We start from the raw sequence: 17,920 nt of genomic DNA on the forward strand, positions 1-17,920 counted from the left end.
AAGATATGTCTCCTGTAGACATAACGCAGACGGTTTAAAATCCCGTATCAATAATTGAATGTTATTTAAAGTCCACTGCAACTCCACTGGATTAGGTTATTTGTTTGAGTGACGGTGGTTCAATAGGTGACCTCTCACGTGATCGTGAGGAGGAAGGATTTTTACTTCTGTCTTCAGTACTTTGTTCAGGCTGACGTGTAGACTTACTGGCAGGTTGACTGGCAGGTTGACTGGCAGTTTGCTTTGCATGCTCGCTCGTAGGCTGAATATAAGTGAGTGAGTGAGTGAGTTAAAAATTAACGTCGCATCAGCATTATTTCAGCCATATAGCGACGAGACCAAGCTAATATATACACAATTTAGTTATTTATGCAATGTCATATTTTAAAGTTATGAAACATATTGGAGCATACTATATTTAAAAACAATTGACGATGTAGATGTACCTTTAGTGTGACTGATGGATGCCATTTTAAGGGGTTGATCAAAGTGGACCCAAGTAAGATCTGTCTGACATGTTATATAATTTGTTTGAGTGGAACGGGAGACTGCTGCAGAACAAGATAAGGTTGATGTAGTTGTAGGCAGCTGGGGAACAACTAGTTTTCGTGCATCATGATCATGATAAGTGATGTTGTTGGTATGTTTGATTTTAAGTATTTTTGATTCTAAGATACAAACAGAGCAAGATTTTGAAGAGGCCATGTGATGGCCATCACAAATTTTACATTTAAGGTCATCGTTGCAGTCTGAGCTGTCATGGCTCCCACTACATCGTTGACAAACTGGGGATCTAGTGCAAGATTTTGATCCATGGCCGAAATTTTGGCATTTGAAGCATCGGGGTGGAGAGGGGACATACACCACCACTCCAATTTTCATGTAGCCAGCTTTGATTGATGTAGGAAGTGTAGTTCTGGAAAAGGTAAACAGATTGGTGTTTGTTTGAGCAACATCTCCATCTTGCTTCCTGGGAAACCTTTTGACGGCAGTTACACCTTGCTTTCCTAATTCTGCAACAATATCCCGCTCTGACATGTCACACAGACAACGGGTCCAGTCACGCACAATGCCACGGCAAGAGTTTAGTGTGCTGTGCTCAGACACAGCAACCTCAATATTGGCAAACAATTTGACAGATAGTAGATTGAGAGATTGCTGTCTCTTTGCACATTCAACCAGAAGAGAACCACTACGTTGACGAGTCACGTTCGTCACCTCACCACAAATTCCTGAAATGGCTTTCGATACAGCAAACGGATTGAGTTTGATAGGCTGTTTATCAAAGGTCTCTATTAAAGGGCCATGGTGAAAGGAAAATATTTCAGCACCCCTGCTCCCCACCCACCATCGAGCACTAGCAAGCGCAGTATTATATTGCATCGGATCTCAAGCATGCAAACACCAGGGATACGGGATTGTTATACATGCATAGCAACGTTTGTCTACAAAGTTGGCAGTCTGGTTCTGCCCAAAACAATAAACTAGAGACATATAGAATACAGCGGTCAACTTTACCAGATTTGCCCATAAGCCACCGCCTTCTGGCAAATATTTTGTGAGTTCAAATATGTTATATATTGGCCAAGACTAAAAAATACATTCATATAAATTACGGGTGTGCATACACTCTTTAATGCAGAGGGCCTGACATGACCAGCCGATTGATAAGACCGGGCCCATCCTACCACCCGTCTAGGTGAAGTTAGGGTCATAGTGGTGAACACCGGTTCCTAGCTCCAATGCCCTCAACCACCAGAATCCCGTCCTCCGCCGACACAGGAGCGTAACCCACGGCAAACGGGCTGCCCAATTTGGTCGCCTTTTACGACCAGGTGCTGAGGACACATTCTGCCCTGGGTCCACACAGGGGAAGAGCTATTTTCGTTACCCAGCACTCACCACGTGGAGATCGCTCTTCACGACTGCCGGACAGATTATGAATATCAGAGATATAATCAAACAAGCCCATTTAGTGATTGAACGAACTAATGAAACCTACCCGTCGGAGAGAACAAAATCGATCAGTCTCGGCGACTTGGTTGATTGCGTGTCGAACCCCGACAGTGACTGGCATCGATCATAAAATCAACCACTGGTTTGTTTGGTCCAACCTCGATTTTTTACTGGACGCTGTAATGTAGCTGGATTGTTGCTGATCACGAAATTTATGTTATCAAAAACATAACGTTGACTATTAATAAACGAAACGCTGGTTCGGTTCATGTGTCGTTTCTTAGATAGAAGCCGTAAAAGTAAATACAAAAGTGTAAACTTCAGTTTAGGTTGCTTTGATCCTCATTGTCAAAGAAAATTAAAATAATACATGTCTAAAGCACAGATATATATCATGGTATGCATTTTGTGTACTTGTTTTGAAGCTGTTAGGGGTAAAGTGATGGTTCGTTTGGGCGAATACTGGAGGATAGACAATCACATGAGTGCTTGCTAAAATACTATTATCAGTATTCCCAACACGGGTGAAGTTACATATCACGAGTTAGTGCAATGCAAGCAACAGTTGGCATTGTTCTGTAACAAACATATAGTAGGTTAACTACAATGGTTCCTGTTGTTGTCACAATTCAAACCCCTTTGGATAAGACGTTTGCTTAGTGGATTTATAGATCTATATATTTGTCTGAAAGGGATCCCCAACAGATCATGAGTTTGGTTGTGGCTGTAGTCATGGTGACTTGGTTATTAGAGCAGATACTATATTTAGTTTGTTTTCCGACGGGCCAGTGGACTGTAGATATTACTTCCTGGTCTTACAAACATGGGTTCGTGATTCAAATGTAGCTACATTGTCGACACGGCCTAGTGTGTGAGTTGATAAGTCATGTATTGAGACGTCGCTTATCGCCCAGTGTTACAGCTTAATAACGACACGTGCTGGCGTAGTGAACACAACCGACACGAGCCAGAGAGTCGAATACCTATGGCTGGAGTACAGATACATTGACTGTGTGTGTGACAGTACCTGAGTTCAATAGTATTGACGAGATTAGTTATGTGAGGAGGATCAGTGACACGGGGAGGTGAAACTTGTTAAGTCTTAACGACAAAACCTGCTGTGAATCCAAATAACTGGTTTATCACGACTGTGTTGACATGAATGTTCCATTTACAATCTTGTTTTTAATGGTGTGCGGATTTACGACATACACAAAGGGTGAGTTGAAATTCATCGTGTTTAGATAGATATCTGTAATACGAAATATCTCAATCTGCCATCACTTCAAGGAATGTTCTGTGGCACGGGTGGCCCAGTCGTCTAAGGCGCCGCAATTCGCTGTGCAGAGTTGCGTCCCTTGGGCACGCAAGAAACCTATGGTTGAGGGTTCGAATCCCGGTTCGCCCCGATTTTGTTTCTAGGTTTGTCAGCACCACACCCGTGCTCGTGGGTTTCAGCGAAGTGGTTAACGTCTGAGACCTCCATCAGTTTGGGCTTTCCTCCGACATTAAGGTGACACACCGTGATATAACTGGAATAATGAAAACCCAACGCACTCACTCAAGAAATGTTCAAATATGGTTTTTCCATGGGGTGTTTCAAATAACAATAACAAGCCTCTGATTCAATCAGCTGCAAGGAAATATTTACATATTATTTTGTTGTCATCCTAATAATGTTTCCCAATCCATCTTGCAACATTGGTTACGTTCTTTCTCCTCACCCTTCCCACTGCTGGATAATACCTACTATAAAATTGCCATTGACGTTCGGTTTTTAAAATATGCACTATAACCCTTTCTAAATGACAACAAATGCAACTTTCTCTCTAAATCTGAAAACATACATCAGTACGTGAATATGTGATATATCTATACCTCTCCTGGTCACGGGTGGCACAGATGTCTAAGGCGCTGCACTTCGTCTTGCAAAGTTGCGTCAGTTATGTACGCCAGACACATATGATCGTTGGTTTGAATACCAGTTCAATTAAGTTTCTTGGTGTGTCAGCACCATACTCATGCTGGTGGTTTTCATCAAAGGGGTAAATGTCTGAGACCTGCATCACTTCGGGCTTTCCTCCAACATTAAGCTGACACGCCGTGACATAACTGAAACACTGTTGAAATTGGCGTTGAACCCAACTCACTCACTCTACACCTGTCAGGACAGTGAGGTAGCCTGGTAGTTAATTAATGAGTTCACTCGTCACGCCGAAGGTGCTGGTGAGATTCCCCACATGGGTAAAAGTGATGGAGGCCATTTTGGTGCCCCAACCTCTCTCGATAGGACAACCAGCATATATAACCATTCTCATTTTCGCACCATACCTTGACCATATGTTTTGTAATTCCTTTTGAGTCGACATTATTTTCTTCTTTTTAACTAAAATAGTGACTGGGTACAGTAGGATCTTGCCTGGATTGTTGTTTAATTCTATCTATAAACCTTCAGTGACGTCATCTTATGGTTCTTAAGTCGGATAAAATCTCATCAACAGTGATATTATAATATCCCTGGGATTTTATATGATATGCCACGAAGATTTGCTATATAATATGCTATATTATGACGGGAATGTTATTAATACAACTTCTGTTTACCTTGTAACATATCAATATTTTTCGCAAGAAATATCTTTTGCATTTTAACACAATTTAATTAAATGTAAAATCTAATGTTGTATTCCCGAGGATTGAACAGGTAAACTTCGTATCTGTAGTCCAGTGAGATTACCACTAGGCTACAGAGGCGCTGATAAATCACAATGCTTTTAAAGAATGTCTTTTTTTAAATACCGTACGGCAGCAACAGATATTGTATGCCCGTTTTCTAAGGTTCATGGAAAGCATTACGAAACATAACATGTTGATCAATGTTGTTTAAAGTTTATTTTTGTAGTTTATAAATTAGATAAAACCTGACGCCCCTCGGTTTTGTCGCACGGATGCGGGTTTTAAATATCATAAAAAACCTCGGACGTCCTCTATTCTACACATAAAGCGACGCATTGTAATTCGATAGAGAATAAACTGCATTCAATTTCATGAAATTTCGATAGGTATCAAAAAAAAAATCGTAATACGAACCATGAGTCAGTTTGTTCATATACAGGTATTTCCAATACCCCGCTCCATGTGGGACAAAGGCACTCGCCCAAACAGTGTCAGGCTCTGTGATATGTAGATCCTGACGTGTGTGCAGCTCACTCTCACCGACAAATAATAAACAGAGATATAACTCGTTTTATTCAACGATTTTTTTGCAGAAAAATACCTATAGATATTTAAATTTTTAGATATGATTTCATCAGTATCAGATGTATCAGTAATTCTGTAATATATTTCCCCTGTTGTTTTGTTGCAACGTACGTGCGAGGATCGGCTGGTCGTGAGTTCAAATCCCAGTTCGCCTTGGCTGTATGTCTTTGTGTGTCAGCACCAGGGCTTATTGAGCTGGGTATTGCTGCTCACGAGGAGTGTGGGACGTTCAGTGCAATTTGAAGCAGTAACAATGCGTTCCGCGTTAGATGGCAAGTGGTATAGAATCTAGCGAGGGACACATAAAACCCCATGTACCCTGAGTGATCCTGCTACAACGAATTCATCTCACCGACATAGTTTAATATGACGTCGTAAAACACATAAATCAATTTCAAAATTGACAGAAAACAGTTTTTCGATTGATGTTAACTTTCACTATGTCACGTGACTTCCATTGACTCAGAAAGAGCGTGCGGCTGTAAAACATCGCTATGCTCTCACATTTTGTTTCATGGTTTTTTTAGAATGTGCCCGCAATGTGTAGATATATCACAACCAACCAATTACAACCATCTGTCAGGACGTGTCAATGTGACCTGTAGTCTCAACCAGTACAATGTGACTCTCAGGATCCTCACTTCCATAGATAATGGATCTGTGTGGTGGTGTGTGGATAATGTGGGAGGTCAGGAGAGCAACAGGTTGACAATACGTGAGTATGTTATGGTGTGTTTGAGCCATTAAACAGTGTTACCTATTTAAGCAAATTGGTCAATTATTGCGATACTTGTGTAATGTTAACTTTTAACACGAACGAATGGAATACCATTCCTGTCGCAAATCTTAACAATAATTTGTAACGAATTGATAATTATAATAATTTTCAGGCGTAGTAAACCTTGTGACAATGTCATCACCAACTACGACAGTAGCAACTACAGCCACTGCAGAAGCAACTACTACTACTACTACTACTACTACTACTACTACTACTACTACTACAACAACTACATCTACTACAACTATACCAGTTATTTCAGCAGCTAATGCAACTACAACTGCTGCAGCAAAATCAGACATCTCCTCAAGCAAGTCTCCTCAAGGACGGGGTGAGATGATTTAATCATACTTATATTTTTGCCATACACTTTTAGTCCATAATATACAACCAACAAAATGCTCATCCAAAACTGTCGTCCACGGGAGACATCGCTTGGATCACGCGATATCCCCTAGGAGATAATAATTATAGCGCCAATGAAATTCCACCCCAATGCTTTACAGACCATGTGTCGTCATCAGTTACCATAACGCCTCAGTATTATGACATCACTAAACACTACGAGACTGAAGCTGGTCACCAGTGCCTCTTTCCCTCAAGACGCTGGTTGTTGTCTTTTACAAACAGAAAGAATGGACAAATGAATCATGGATGATAATAGAATCTCACCTTTGTGTCCGTTGACGTGAAATATATCTCCATAAGTCGATAAAAGTGTAAACTCCAATACAACTCGTTTTAATATGGTTCGTATTAAAAGACCCGAGGGCGAGGTTGGAAAATAAGTGTGAGCAAAATTTGGCCACTGTATAACCTGAGGTGAGATGGGGTCTAAGGTCAAGTTCAAGATTATTGCACTTAGATAGGGAGTGTGTGCGTGTGTGTGTGTCGGTGTGTGCTACTTGTACTTGTCCAGACTAGTGCCGATTGTATAGTGCTAGGCCACTGAGATACCATCCTTAAAACTAGGATCTACCAGCTCTATCTAAAGTAACATTAACATTTACAAAACCAGGGACGTTATTCTTTTTTCACCATGTTTATATAATACGAGGCATATTCAGGTCGTACATTTGAAGGTAGTCAAGTTGCTTACATCGTTGCTGGTGTTGGAGGAGGTGTTGCAGTCGTCACTGTTGTCGTCGTCAGTGTTCTGTGTATAAGAAGGAGAGGACGTCCTGTGAATAACGGTAAAGGAACCATTAAACTTTTCAACACCTCGGTCTTATGTTACGACGTTCAGTTTGCGTCAAAACAATATGGATAAACAGATTGGATGTGATAACAACACATTATAATTGTTCAAGTTAATCGTCTATTGATATTTTCTTACTAAAGCCACGCTACAACACATTATGCCTGCTTTTGTTACAGGCAGTACACGTGAACACAAACACGAGGCATCACATACCTACTACAATGAGTAAGTAACTCTTGTATAAAATGCGTTCATGCCAATTAAAAAAACATGTGTTATGACATAGTGGGAATTGAGTATGGAAACGTTTAAGGGTTTTGCCGTTTGTTACGTCTAAGTGAGATTTCATAATTTGCAAAACGCAAATATATTTTATCAAAATGTACACATATTAATACAAAGTTTAATTCTTATTGAGTGACAGAAGATATTCTGGTTTCGTTCTTGTTTTAGATAAATGATATCTGTAAATGTATTTGTTTCAGAAATCGCGTCTTACAAGACCAAGACATTAACGGCAAAGTTCAAGGTAAGATCATTGGATTGTGTGATGCTTTAATAATAGTATGTTTATAGATGTGTGTCATGTTATGTATTAGCGCACAGGTCACAAATCAGGCTACGTTGGGGTGGTAGAGATTGGATGTCTGAGTACTTCCGCTCATCAAACATGACAGCTGGTTCTGTCACACACTGTCATAGACAGGTGTCTTCGTGAGGAAGCCTTTCCGGAGTGGACCCCTGTTTTACAGCAGCAACTGGGTACCCAGTAGGATGAGATGGATACATGAATGTAGAGTCTCAGAGCGCCTTCGAATACGGGCAGGGTTGGTTGTATATTTTCCAAGAACCTTAAATACAAATTAGATATTGACATGTCCGTTGAAACGAGTAATATGATCAGGCTTTCATGTGGAATTGGCGATATACAAATGTACATTTTGTTGTTGTTGTTGTTGTTATACAATGGAAGTGTATATCCACGTGCAACATTTTGTATTGTTTATTTCAGTGGAAAATGATATTTATGAGACTTCACGTGACGTCACTTCACCCAACCATCCTTCAACAAATGATCACATGATAACAGGTCAGGAATTTCGCCATCACTGTATACCATCTCACCAGCTTGCGATCCATTGATATCGTTTAGAAAAAATCACATGCACTGTCAATAGAATGTGTACATTTGAAATCGAAAATGTCAGCCTTAACACAACCTAAATTACAACAAAATAATAATTCAAAGTAGGATCACCTCTATTCTACCGTTGTGGATGCTACACTGTTGTTGCACATTGCTAGGAAGGTCCATTCGGGGTGAATAGTCAAATAAAGAACCATAACCACCTATGAACATTGTCAATTGAACTTAATTTAATTATTGATAATCACGTTTTCCATGATTTTATATCCCTGTTTCGCACATACGATGAAAAGTAGGCACGCCCAGCAATCGATTTGTGTATATTAGTCAGTCACACCAGCTTGAAATATACAAAAGGGAGGCCATGTATCATATCTTCTGAATACTGCTAGTGACCGTATGTAGACTTCAAGTCAGATGTTTGAACGTTATCGATGTAATATGTTTTGATACCCTTTAATTTAGTTTGAATTTAATTGATCGACCGTGTGATTGCCAAAGTCCTGAATGTGTGATGTTACTGTAAGTGTTGAACTGACATGTTCCTGTTCCCGCAGCATGGGGCTGGAGACTAGCAGTTCTAGATCAAAGTAATAGATTAAAGTAAAGGTCACAATAACTACGTGATTGTTGTTTCTTTATTTAAAGTATAAATAAAGTATAATTTTCTACCAGATGTCTACGCCCAAGTGCAGAAACCCAAGACAAATAAGCCGGGACCTACAGGTACAGCTGACGACATCAACATAGAGGATCTATACGCCAAACCTGACAAAACTAAGATTCAGAAGAAGCAGGAAGACTAATGTAAGTATTCTGCGGAAGTATCAAGAAATGGTATTGAAAAAATATGCAAATGACATTGTGTCCCCCACATGGCCATCGTATATACAGCAATACGTATGTGACATCACCTTGTTAATATTTATCCAGATGATTTATAAGGATACTGTGTGGCAAGTGACACATTTTTGTTTTGTTTCAGAGAGGCTGTAAAAGGGGAATCCTTTGATGATGCGAAATAGACTGACATATGTAATGTCAGAATTCTGAAAAAGGTGGTGTACTGTATATGTGCCTCGTAGATTTTCGGTGACTCATCTTCGTTAAATAGTTTCATACTCTCTTCAGCAGTATGATTGGTTCAGTGTTTTCATTATAAACGTTGATTGTGTGTACAAATATAAAAACCAAAGTGTCACAGGCTCAACAAGCTATCTGTTTACGCCAAGATTCCCTGCTCCAGCTGGTAAATCATCACTTGTTGCTAAACTTGTTATGGAGGATACGAACAGGCTTTGTGCTTTTTTATGATTTTTTTGTTAATTTTACGTGTAATGAAGATTCAAACTAGCTATTTTCCATATTTATTCAGGGAATTTCTTTTCTGTAAAATGATAAAAAAGCTATGGTGCTAAGAAACCAAGAGTCGTTATCAGGGGAGCACTGGAGCGCCTGAGGGACGCAGCTCTGCACAGCGACACGGGGTATCTCACGTCAGTTTGGTATCCATGCCCCAGTGGATATTTCAGGGCTTTTGTATGAATTCCTGTCTCAGAATGTCAGTTAATAATATGAACAAACACAGTTGAAATTGATGTCACAATATCTTTGGTGTCCATACACATTTATTCTGTCCGCAAGCAACACATCATGACCCATTTATTAGTTTCATTAATGTAGTTTTTACTCCATGAAATCATCAATCGCATCGCCACTCGTAACACAGGCGAGGTTAACGTCTTAAGAGTTATAACAAATAAAAACAATTGTTTGATGTTTGAGAAGGTCCATGATTTATGATATGTAATGTCACAAACATAGGCTCTAACCTGAACACTACCAACGGCATGGCTTGTGAGTGACAAAAGAGATTTAATGTAACATGTATTTCCTTTCCTAAAGCTGACGTTTTTGTTATCCGTAAATGATCAACCAACCTTCTTACTTGTATAACTTCTGACGGAACCAAATAGATTATAAAATTACATTAATTTTATTTAGATCATTTATGTAGTTAAATGTGAGGTAAAGTTCGACACGCCGTCCTACAATCAGCTGAGTTCTGTTTATTCTGTAAACTGAAATGCATATGCATAAAACTTTGACTAAATAATGTCTTTCAAAACAAGAAACTAGTATCCCCATGTCTAATGTATTGTCACTTTTTCCCCACAACACGTGACTATCACTATTAAATGTGTACGTCTCGTTTTAACCCTTATCCCTTTCAAATCAATTCCAGGTGTTTTTATGCCAGTAACAAGCCACTATATGCTGACATCCATGTAAGAGGTAACGCCCGTACAGAACAGATATGAAAGAGTTGAGTACTCCTCTGACTTGTACATTGCCGTGTTGTGCAGCAAAAGCTTGACACTTGTGATCACCCCAACATTGATTTCTTTGAGCGACATGTTTGTGTGCCTGATAAACATTCATGTTTTCCTCAACTCAGACGTGTACAAGAACAGCTTGTATTACATGGCTATCAGTGAACACAGCCTAGCGTTCTTTGGTCGCCACCCGTAACAATGCATAGCCTACAGATAGGCAGTTCATGTTACCGTGGTATGTGTGTAACATTAGCCTGTTAATGAAAGTGGTGTATATTTAGACAGCCGTTCCCTGCTGAATATCACTTCCTGGTCTGGGAACCACAATCTTGTTCAACCTGTTTCTGAATGTGTTGACAGGACAACAGGTGAGCTGAGTAAATAGGGATGATTTGAAAAACAAATCGTTTCGGCTCTGGCAGTAAGTGTATATCCTTCGTGGGACACTCTAAGTTTGTTGTGTAGAGTTACTTCCCCTGGACCGCCAGACTTACATTTAGTCCCAGAAACAAGTTATCTTATTAGAAAATACATATCTACAAAAACAAAATAATAAATTAAAATGGAGCACAGAACAGTCCTTATCTAGACTTGCCAAAATTTATCATTCATGGGCTTGAGTGGGACTTGAATATTTTCTCATTGGACACCAAGCAAACATGAAATATGGAGGATGGGGCATCAGCGGGAATATCAATGATATTAATAAAGCGGATAACCCAGTGAGAAAGTGATTATAGAAATATGTTCACATATATTATTTTGAAGAATATATTTGGTATTTGATTGATTTATAGATGTAAGTTTATACTGTAAACTCGTCATTGAATAATCATCTGTCAATCACGTGCCCGTTTGTAATCATTTGCATTTTCGCTTAAAGTTAGGTACACACTATATTACAGAACACCAAAGCTTTCTCAAGGAACGGCCTTGAAAACACTGGTGATTTCCAGTAAAACAGGGATATTCTCTGTAACACACATGTGTGTGAGTTGTTATGACTCTTTACCATTTTCGAATACTATCAAGGTATTATTATCAGTCTTGAAACCAAATTGTAAAATTTAAGTTTTGCATTCCAAGACATCGAACCTACATTTCATATCTGAATATACATGAAAACGACTGATAATTAAATATGCAGAGATATTATGAATGTGAGTATTGATACGTCCATACTTCAGAGCAAGGACGGGTGTAAAACATATTTTATATGTGCACTAATATATGACGGTCATACACGAGTTACCTCCCTTATATCAATGAACTTAAGCGTGAAACAGCTTATCATTAATAAGTGTCTCAGTGAGTGAGTGAAACGGTTTTAACGCAGCAAATAGCACTATTTTTTTCCTTTATCTTTTTTATGCTTGCCGTAAAGGTGACTATGCTTCTCGTAAGAAGCGTCTAAGGGGATCGGGTGGTCAGGCTCACTGACTTGCTTTGATGCATCTCATCGTATCCCATTTTCGTGGATAGATTGTCATGATGTCGAACTCTGGATTGTCTGGCCCAGACTCGATTATTTGCAGACCGCCGTCATATACCTGGAATAGTGCGTGCGGATTGCGGCGTTAAACAGCAAACAAACAAACAAACAAACAAACCTGGTATCAACGTGATCATGATTAGTACAACATATTGGTGTCAACGTTAAGACATAATGTAAAGGTTGGTTGACCGTTTGGTTGCCAATGATAATGATGAAGCAGAATATTATCTTTAATTAGCTTTGTAGAAGCTGCAGTACCTAGGAAGACAGAATTTACCTTTTGTTCAAGTTCTTCACATTACAACGTTTCGGTACATATGCCAATACCTTTATCAAGTAAGTTTTCAATGCCTGGGTGGACATGGATATACATCTATGATTACATATGCACAGGGATTAACTAAACACAAATCACGTAAGATGACTTTGGTTGGGTTTGGAGCATGTAGTTGCAGTTCGTGATTCTAAACTTCCGGGCAACACAGAGTGTACATCCATGTTTAATGGTGCCTGAAAATGAAACAAGCAAGAAATTGTCATTCGATGTTGAAATTAGATTGAAACTGGTATCATTGGCGGTATTCCATGCATCATGTAAATGAGAATCTCACAACAGGTGACGTGCACATGCCATCTCCACAAACAGTGGGTCGCAATGTTACTGTACACAGGGATGAGCACAGGGAAGCGGATACTGCCATGGACCCGTGTAGATCCGGGTTAGAGTGAGTGAGTGGGTTGGGTTTAACGCTGCTTTTCACAGTATTCCAGTTATGTGGGAGGAAAGCCCGAAGTGATGCAGGTCTCAGACGTTTACCACTTCAATGAACGCCACGAGGACGGGTATGGTGCTTACAAACCTACAAACATAATCGGGGCGAAACGGGATTCGAACCCACAATCATATGTTTCTGACGTGCCCAAGGGACGCAACTCTGCACAGCGAATCGCGGCGCCTGAGACGACTGGGCCACCCGTGTCCCCTTACGGATGAGGATACTTTAGTAGGTCTTCAGCAACCCAATCTTGCCGTAAATGGCGACTATGCTTGTTGTAAGACTGAGGGTGGTCAGGCTCGCTGACTTGATGCAAGTCATCGTTGACCAGTTGCGTGAATCGAGGTCCATGATGTCAATCACTGGATTGTCTGGTCGAGACTCGATTATTTACAGACAGTCGTCATAAAGATGGACTTGAGGACGCTGAGTGCGGCGTTAACAACAAACATTCATCGGGAAAGTGATGAGCACCACGTGATCAAATAGTCATCAGTCATTGGACAAGACCAACACACCTTACTTCAAATAAAATACTCGGTATGCAGTAGGTGTTCATATAGTGCACGGACACATCATGCGTTTGGTGCTGCATGTCTGGTGACATGTTTATGAACAGCTACTGAGACACGACAAGGTCGTATTGGTGCTCCATAAATATGAATGCATGGCACGGTCAAAATCATTTTGAGTTGATTGGCTCTGTCACCTGTAGTATTATCGCGCACGTGTCCTCTATGCAAAGGCAGCAGCGAACCTGCAAAGCTGAATGCATGGAATTAAACACATTTTCACAATCATTGATAATTTAATCATAAAAGAGATTTTGAATGCGACTATTTGAATTTCCAACCGTAATACCCCCATTCCACTTGGCGGCGATCCACGGCGCTCCGTGAGAGCGCCATAGAGCGCCATAGAGAGCGCCAAGATCGCCAAAAGCGCTAACGGATCGCTAACAGATCGCTAACTGATCTCCATGATCGCCAAGGTCGCCGCGGGTTGACTCCCCTGCACAAAGATCCGTGGCGCTCCACCCAGAGCGCCATCAGATCGTTAATTGATCGCCTAGATCGCCATCGGAGCGCAACTTGATCGCCAAGGTCGCAGTCGGAGCGCTATCGGGACACCATAGAGCGCCGCCGATCGCCACAAAAGCTGGCCTACCGATCTTCGGGGCTCCATGGCGATCTGATGGCGCTCTTTGGAGATGCATTGGCGCTCCGATTGCGCTCTGATGGCGCTCTGATTGTGCTTCACTGTTTGGTTCACGATTTGGATGGCGCTCCGGGTTCTCATCCAAAAAGCCTTCCTTCTCCTTCTTCTTCGAGGCTGCTGGGCCAGAATAGCAATCTGCTGGTTCACGAGATTGTAAATCACTTGTAATATGGCAGCATCTCTATGGTTCATGGTGATACCCGTCTGCTGCCAAGCACAGAACTGAAGAGCGCGGCTGAACGCCACAGGTTTTTTATAGGATCGGGCCTCTTTGCGGCGATCTGGTCGCAGTCGGATCGCCTAGGGGGCTACCTGAGCTCTAACGGATCTTCATAGATCACAATGATCGCCATCGGATCGCCAATAGAGCGCCATTGGAGCGCATCCTGATCACATCGGATCGCGAATGGAGCGGGAACTGATCGTGCAAGATCGCCACATTTTGGGGTGGTTGGGTGGCGATCAAGTGCCATCAAGTCGCTATCATATCAAATAGATCGCTATTGGATCGCTATTGGATCGCTATCTGATCGCAATCGGATCACAAGTACCCATATATCGCTTCATTATATGGCAATCTATGGCGCTCCTTCAAATCCTGGATCGTAGCCTAGTGGAATGGGGGTATAAGTACCAAGAACAGGTGAAAGTATATTTTACATGCGCATCAATATATGACAATCATTCACGATTTCCCTCCCTTATAACAGTGATACCTTCACAGCCAGTTAATGAAGGCGTGAATGAGTGGGTGATTTTTAACGCTGCCTTTACCTCTATTTCATCAATATCACAGCAGAGTTTATGCCATTTAGTCACCGTTCTACTTAGAAATTGAATAAACAAAAACACGACATGTGATTGTTTACCCAACTGGAATACATTACTTACATTAAATATTGACAATGCGTCTTGGAAGATTTAACCTTGTCACATTAAACATAAACAATATATGTCCGTACGTGCATCCGTCTTTAAAGTTACATTTACATGTACAAGCGATGCTTATTAAATGACACAACGCAACATATAGCATATATATTATGTTAAGTATGTTACAATGTCCATATGACGGAAGTGCTAAACTTGTTTGAAACAAAAAGAAACAGTTTACACATATTCTCCATTGTGTGAAGTCCCCATTAAACTAAATTAACATACAATAGTAATTATGGTCAGAGATACATGTTCTTACATTTTCAATGTTATCAAAACAACATGCTTCCCATTTTCATTGCCTGACTGGCATATTACACATCTGAGAATGATACATAGAGAATAATTATCACACTGTGTGCAGAGTTGCGTCCCTCAGCAGTGCAAGGATATCCCGATCTGTTAGAATCCCTGATTATGAGCATTGCCTATTTATATTCAGTATATTATATTCGGAATAGGCCGCATTGTATCAGGAATGGGAGTGTATACTGTAATCTCTTTTGTTAAAAAAACGTGATTAAATGGGAGACGAAGCCCCTAAATACCACGGGCCCCGATCTACAAGCAATCTGAGATCTACGACTATCCATGTCCATTTGAAAGTATGGGAGTAGTGCTACGACCGATTTGTGCAACGGGCCCTGGAATTTTCACTGCGAATGAACACTTTCGTTTGTGTATAATAAATATATATGTTGATATTTTTTCTCAATCAAATTCTTGACTCAACGTGCAATTCAGTTATGTGAAATAGACACCACATAAATTGAATATTTTGTTTCATGAGATCACTATGTGATCTGATCAACTTCGATTTACTTTGGTTTTTATCGTCATCCTGCTAACCAGATAGGTATAGTTATTATGGAAGCTTGCGACGTCAATCTTTGTATCATGGTGCCATCGCATTTCAGGTAACGTTTAACATTCCAGCGTGACGTCACGTCTGTGAGAGTTCACATGGCCAGTGCTTGAGAAAATGACTGATAACTTTTATATTTCACATTGTCGGTATTGAGTATTTAATGCGCCGAAATTTTGACATTTGTCTCCTGATTTGAATATGCCACTAACAAACGTTTGCTGTTTTTTTTCCACAAATTAAATTTATGGAACATAAACCCATGTACACTGATGCCTACTACTCAGCTGTATTCAACTTAAAACGGAATTTAAATACTGATAAGTTACTTAGTGTACGAGATGATTATTTTCAGTGAGTCTGATTCGGATCGCAGCCACTAGTCCATGTCGGGCACATTTCAGACAAGATGATGGTAGCCAAGCTTCTTTAATTGGCATGTATATGCAGTATTTTGTGTTATTTTGTTGGTATTCCCTAATGTCGCATGCACACTCAGCAATATTCAAGCTCGTCCAGTGTACGACGGCGGTCTGTAAATATTCGACTCTGGACTAGACAATCCAGTGATAGCATGAGCATCGATTTACGCAATTGGGGTATGGTGAAATACATCAACCAAATCAGCGAGTCTGACCACCTCATCCCTTTAGTCGCCTGTCACGACAAGCATATGATTGGAAGAAAGTGTTTAACAAATATGTAAACACGTCCTTTTGTTGTGATGCTACTCCTTGAATCAGAGGTATGTTATTCTAAATTCACACAAAAAGAACATTCCGCAAAGGCATGGTGGGATGATTAATTTCTTATTTCAGACACACATCTCCATGCTGCAAGACAAGTTTCAACTCACCCTTTATGTATGTCGTAAACACGCACGCCATCAACACGATTGTAAGTGGAACAGCCATGTCCATACAGTCAGGAGAAGCCAGTTGTATTACTTACAATTCACAGCATGTTTATTGCCAACATGGCTTTGTCACATCCCAGTAACAAGCTTTATCCGCCTCAGTGCATCTGATCGTCCCGAAACACTTCAACTCGTCAATTCTATTGAACTGATGTACTATCACATACACAGCTTAGGTATCTGTGTCCTAGTCATAAGTGTCCGACACTCTGGCTTGTGTAGAGGCCACTGAGGCCAGCATGTGTCGTAATGATGCTGTAACACTGGGCACTATCAGGACGAATAGCGACACATCAGTAAATGACTCATAAACTCACACACAAAGCCGTGTCGACATGCAGCTACACTTGAATCAGAAACCTGTTTTTGTCGCTTGATAAGTCCACCCCACCCTCGACAAACTAAATATAATCTCTGCTCTATTTCCCAAGTTGCCTAGACATTTCAAACAGGTTTGACTCATTCTCTGGTTCGTGTACATTGGTTGTTGTGTGTATTGTCTCTGAAAACATGATTGCCAGAAAACATGGTGGGGTGAGTGGATCTGCCATCCATCCTTCCAAACAAGTTTTGGTATAAAGAGGGGCGAGTGACAGGCGGTTCATTACAACTCCCTCCGGAGTCGGTTAGTAATGACTTACAACGATATCAATGTTTGTATATGTGCAGTCGGTTTGTACTGAGTGCTTTATGCATACTACCTGACAAGTGATTGTGTCATGTTTCATAGCTTTGTAATATAATCTTACAAAACTAATCAAACAAGATACTACACATAAATCATTGAATGGTGAGTGACATTTTGTAACTGTTCACGATGTTTCAAGTTTCTAAACTCTAATCCGAATAACACACAAACATATACCACATAAAGTAAGGTAAGAAATGACTATGTATGTTAATACAAACAAAGTCGCGCGGAATGATTATGAATATCAAAGCTATAATAATAAAGAAACTATTCTGCTTTAGTGATTGGTCCAAGAAATGAATTCTATCCTTGTCGCCAGAGGTCGAAAAAATTGATCAGGT

At 40.4% G+C, this 17,920-nt stretch overlaps 2 protein-coding genes across 4 annotated transcripts in view; one reads left to right on the forward strand and one right to left on the reverse strand.

Annotated features, from left to right (window-relative positions):
* LOC124125581 overlaps positions 1-9,462 on the forward strand; it is a 48,749-nt gene extending 39,287 nt beyond the window's left edge. Inside the window, exons 10-12 of one of the 2 annotated variants that reach the window (XM_048398232.1) lie at positions 8,212-8,289; positions 9,022-9,153; positions 9,334-9,462. In XM_048398232.1, coding sequence (XP_048254189.1) covers positions 8,212-8,289; positions 9,022-9,152 — 209 coding nt within the window. In that variant the 3' untranslated portion in view covers position 9,153; positions 9,334-9,462. The remainder of the gene's footprint in view (positions 1-8,211; positions 8,290-9,021; positions 9,154-9,333) is intronic. The other variant, XM_048398234.1, reaches the window with a different exon arrangement.
* The window catches only part of LOC124121871, a 247,368-nt gene that overhangs the window by 52,082 nt on the left and 177,366 nt on the right, over positions 1-17,920 (reverse strand). The window lies entirely within an intron of this gene.

This window comes from Haliotis rufescens, unplaced genomic scaffold (genome assembly GCF_023055435.1).
Source record: "Haliotis rufescens isolate VD_foot unplaced genomic scaffold, xgHalRufe1.0.p SCAF_18, whole genome shotgun sequence".
Lineage (NCBI taxonomy): Eukaryota > Metazoa > Mollusca > Gastropoda > Lepetellida > Haliotidae > Haliotis > Haliotis rufescens.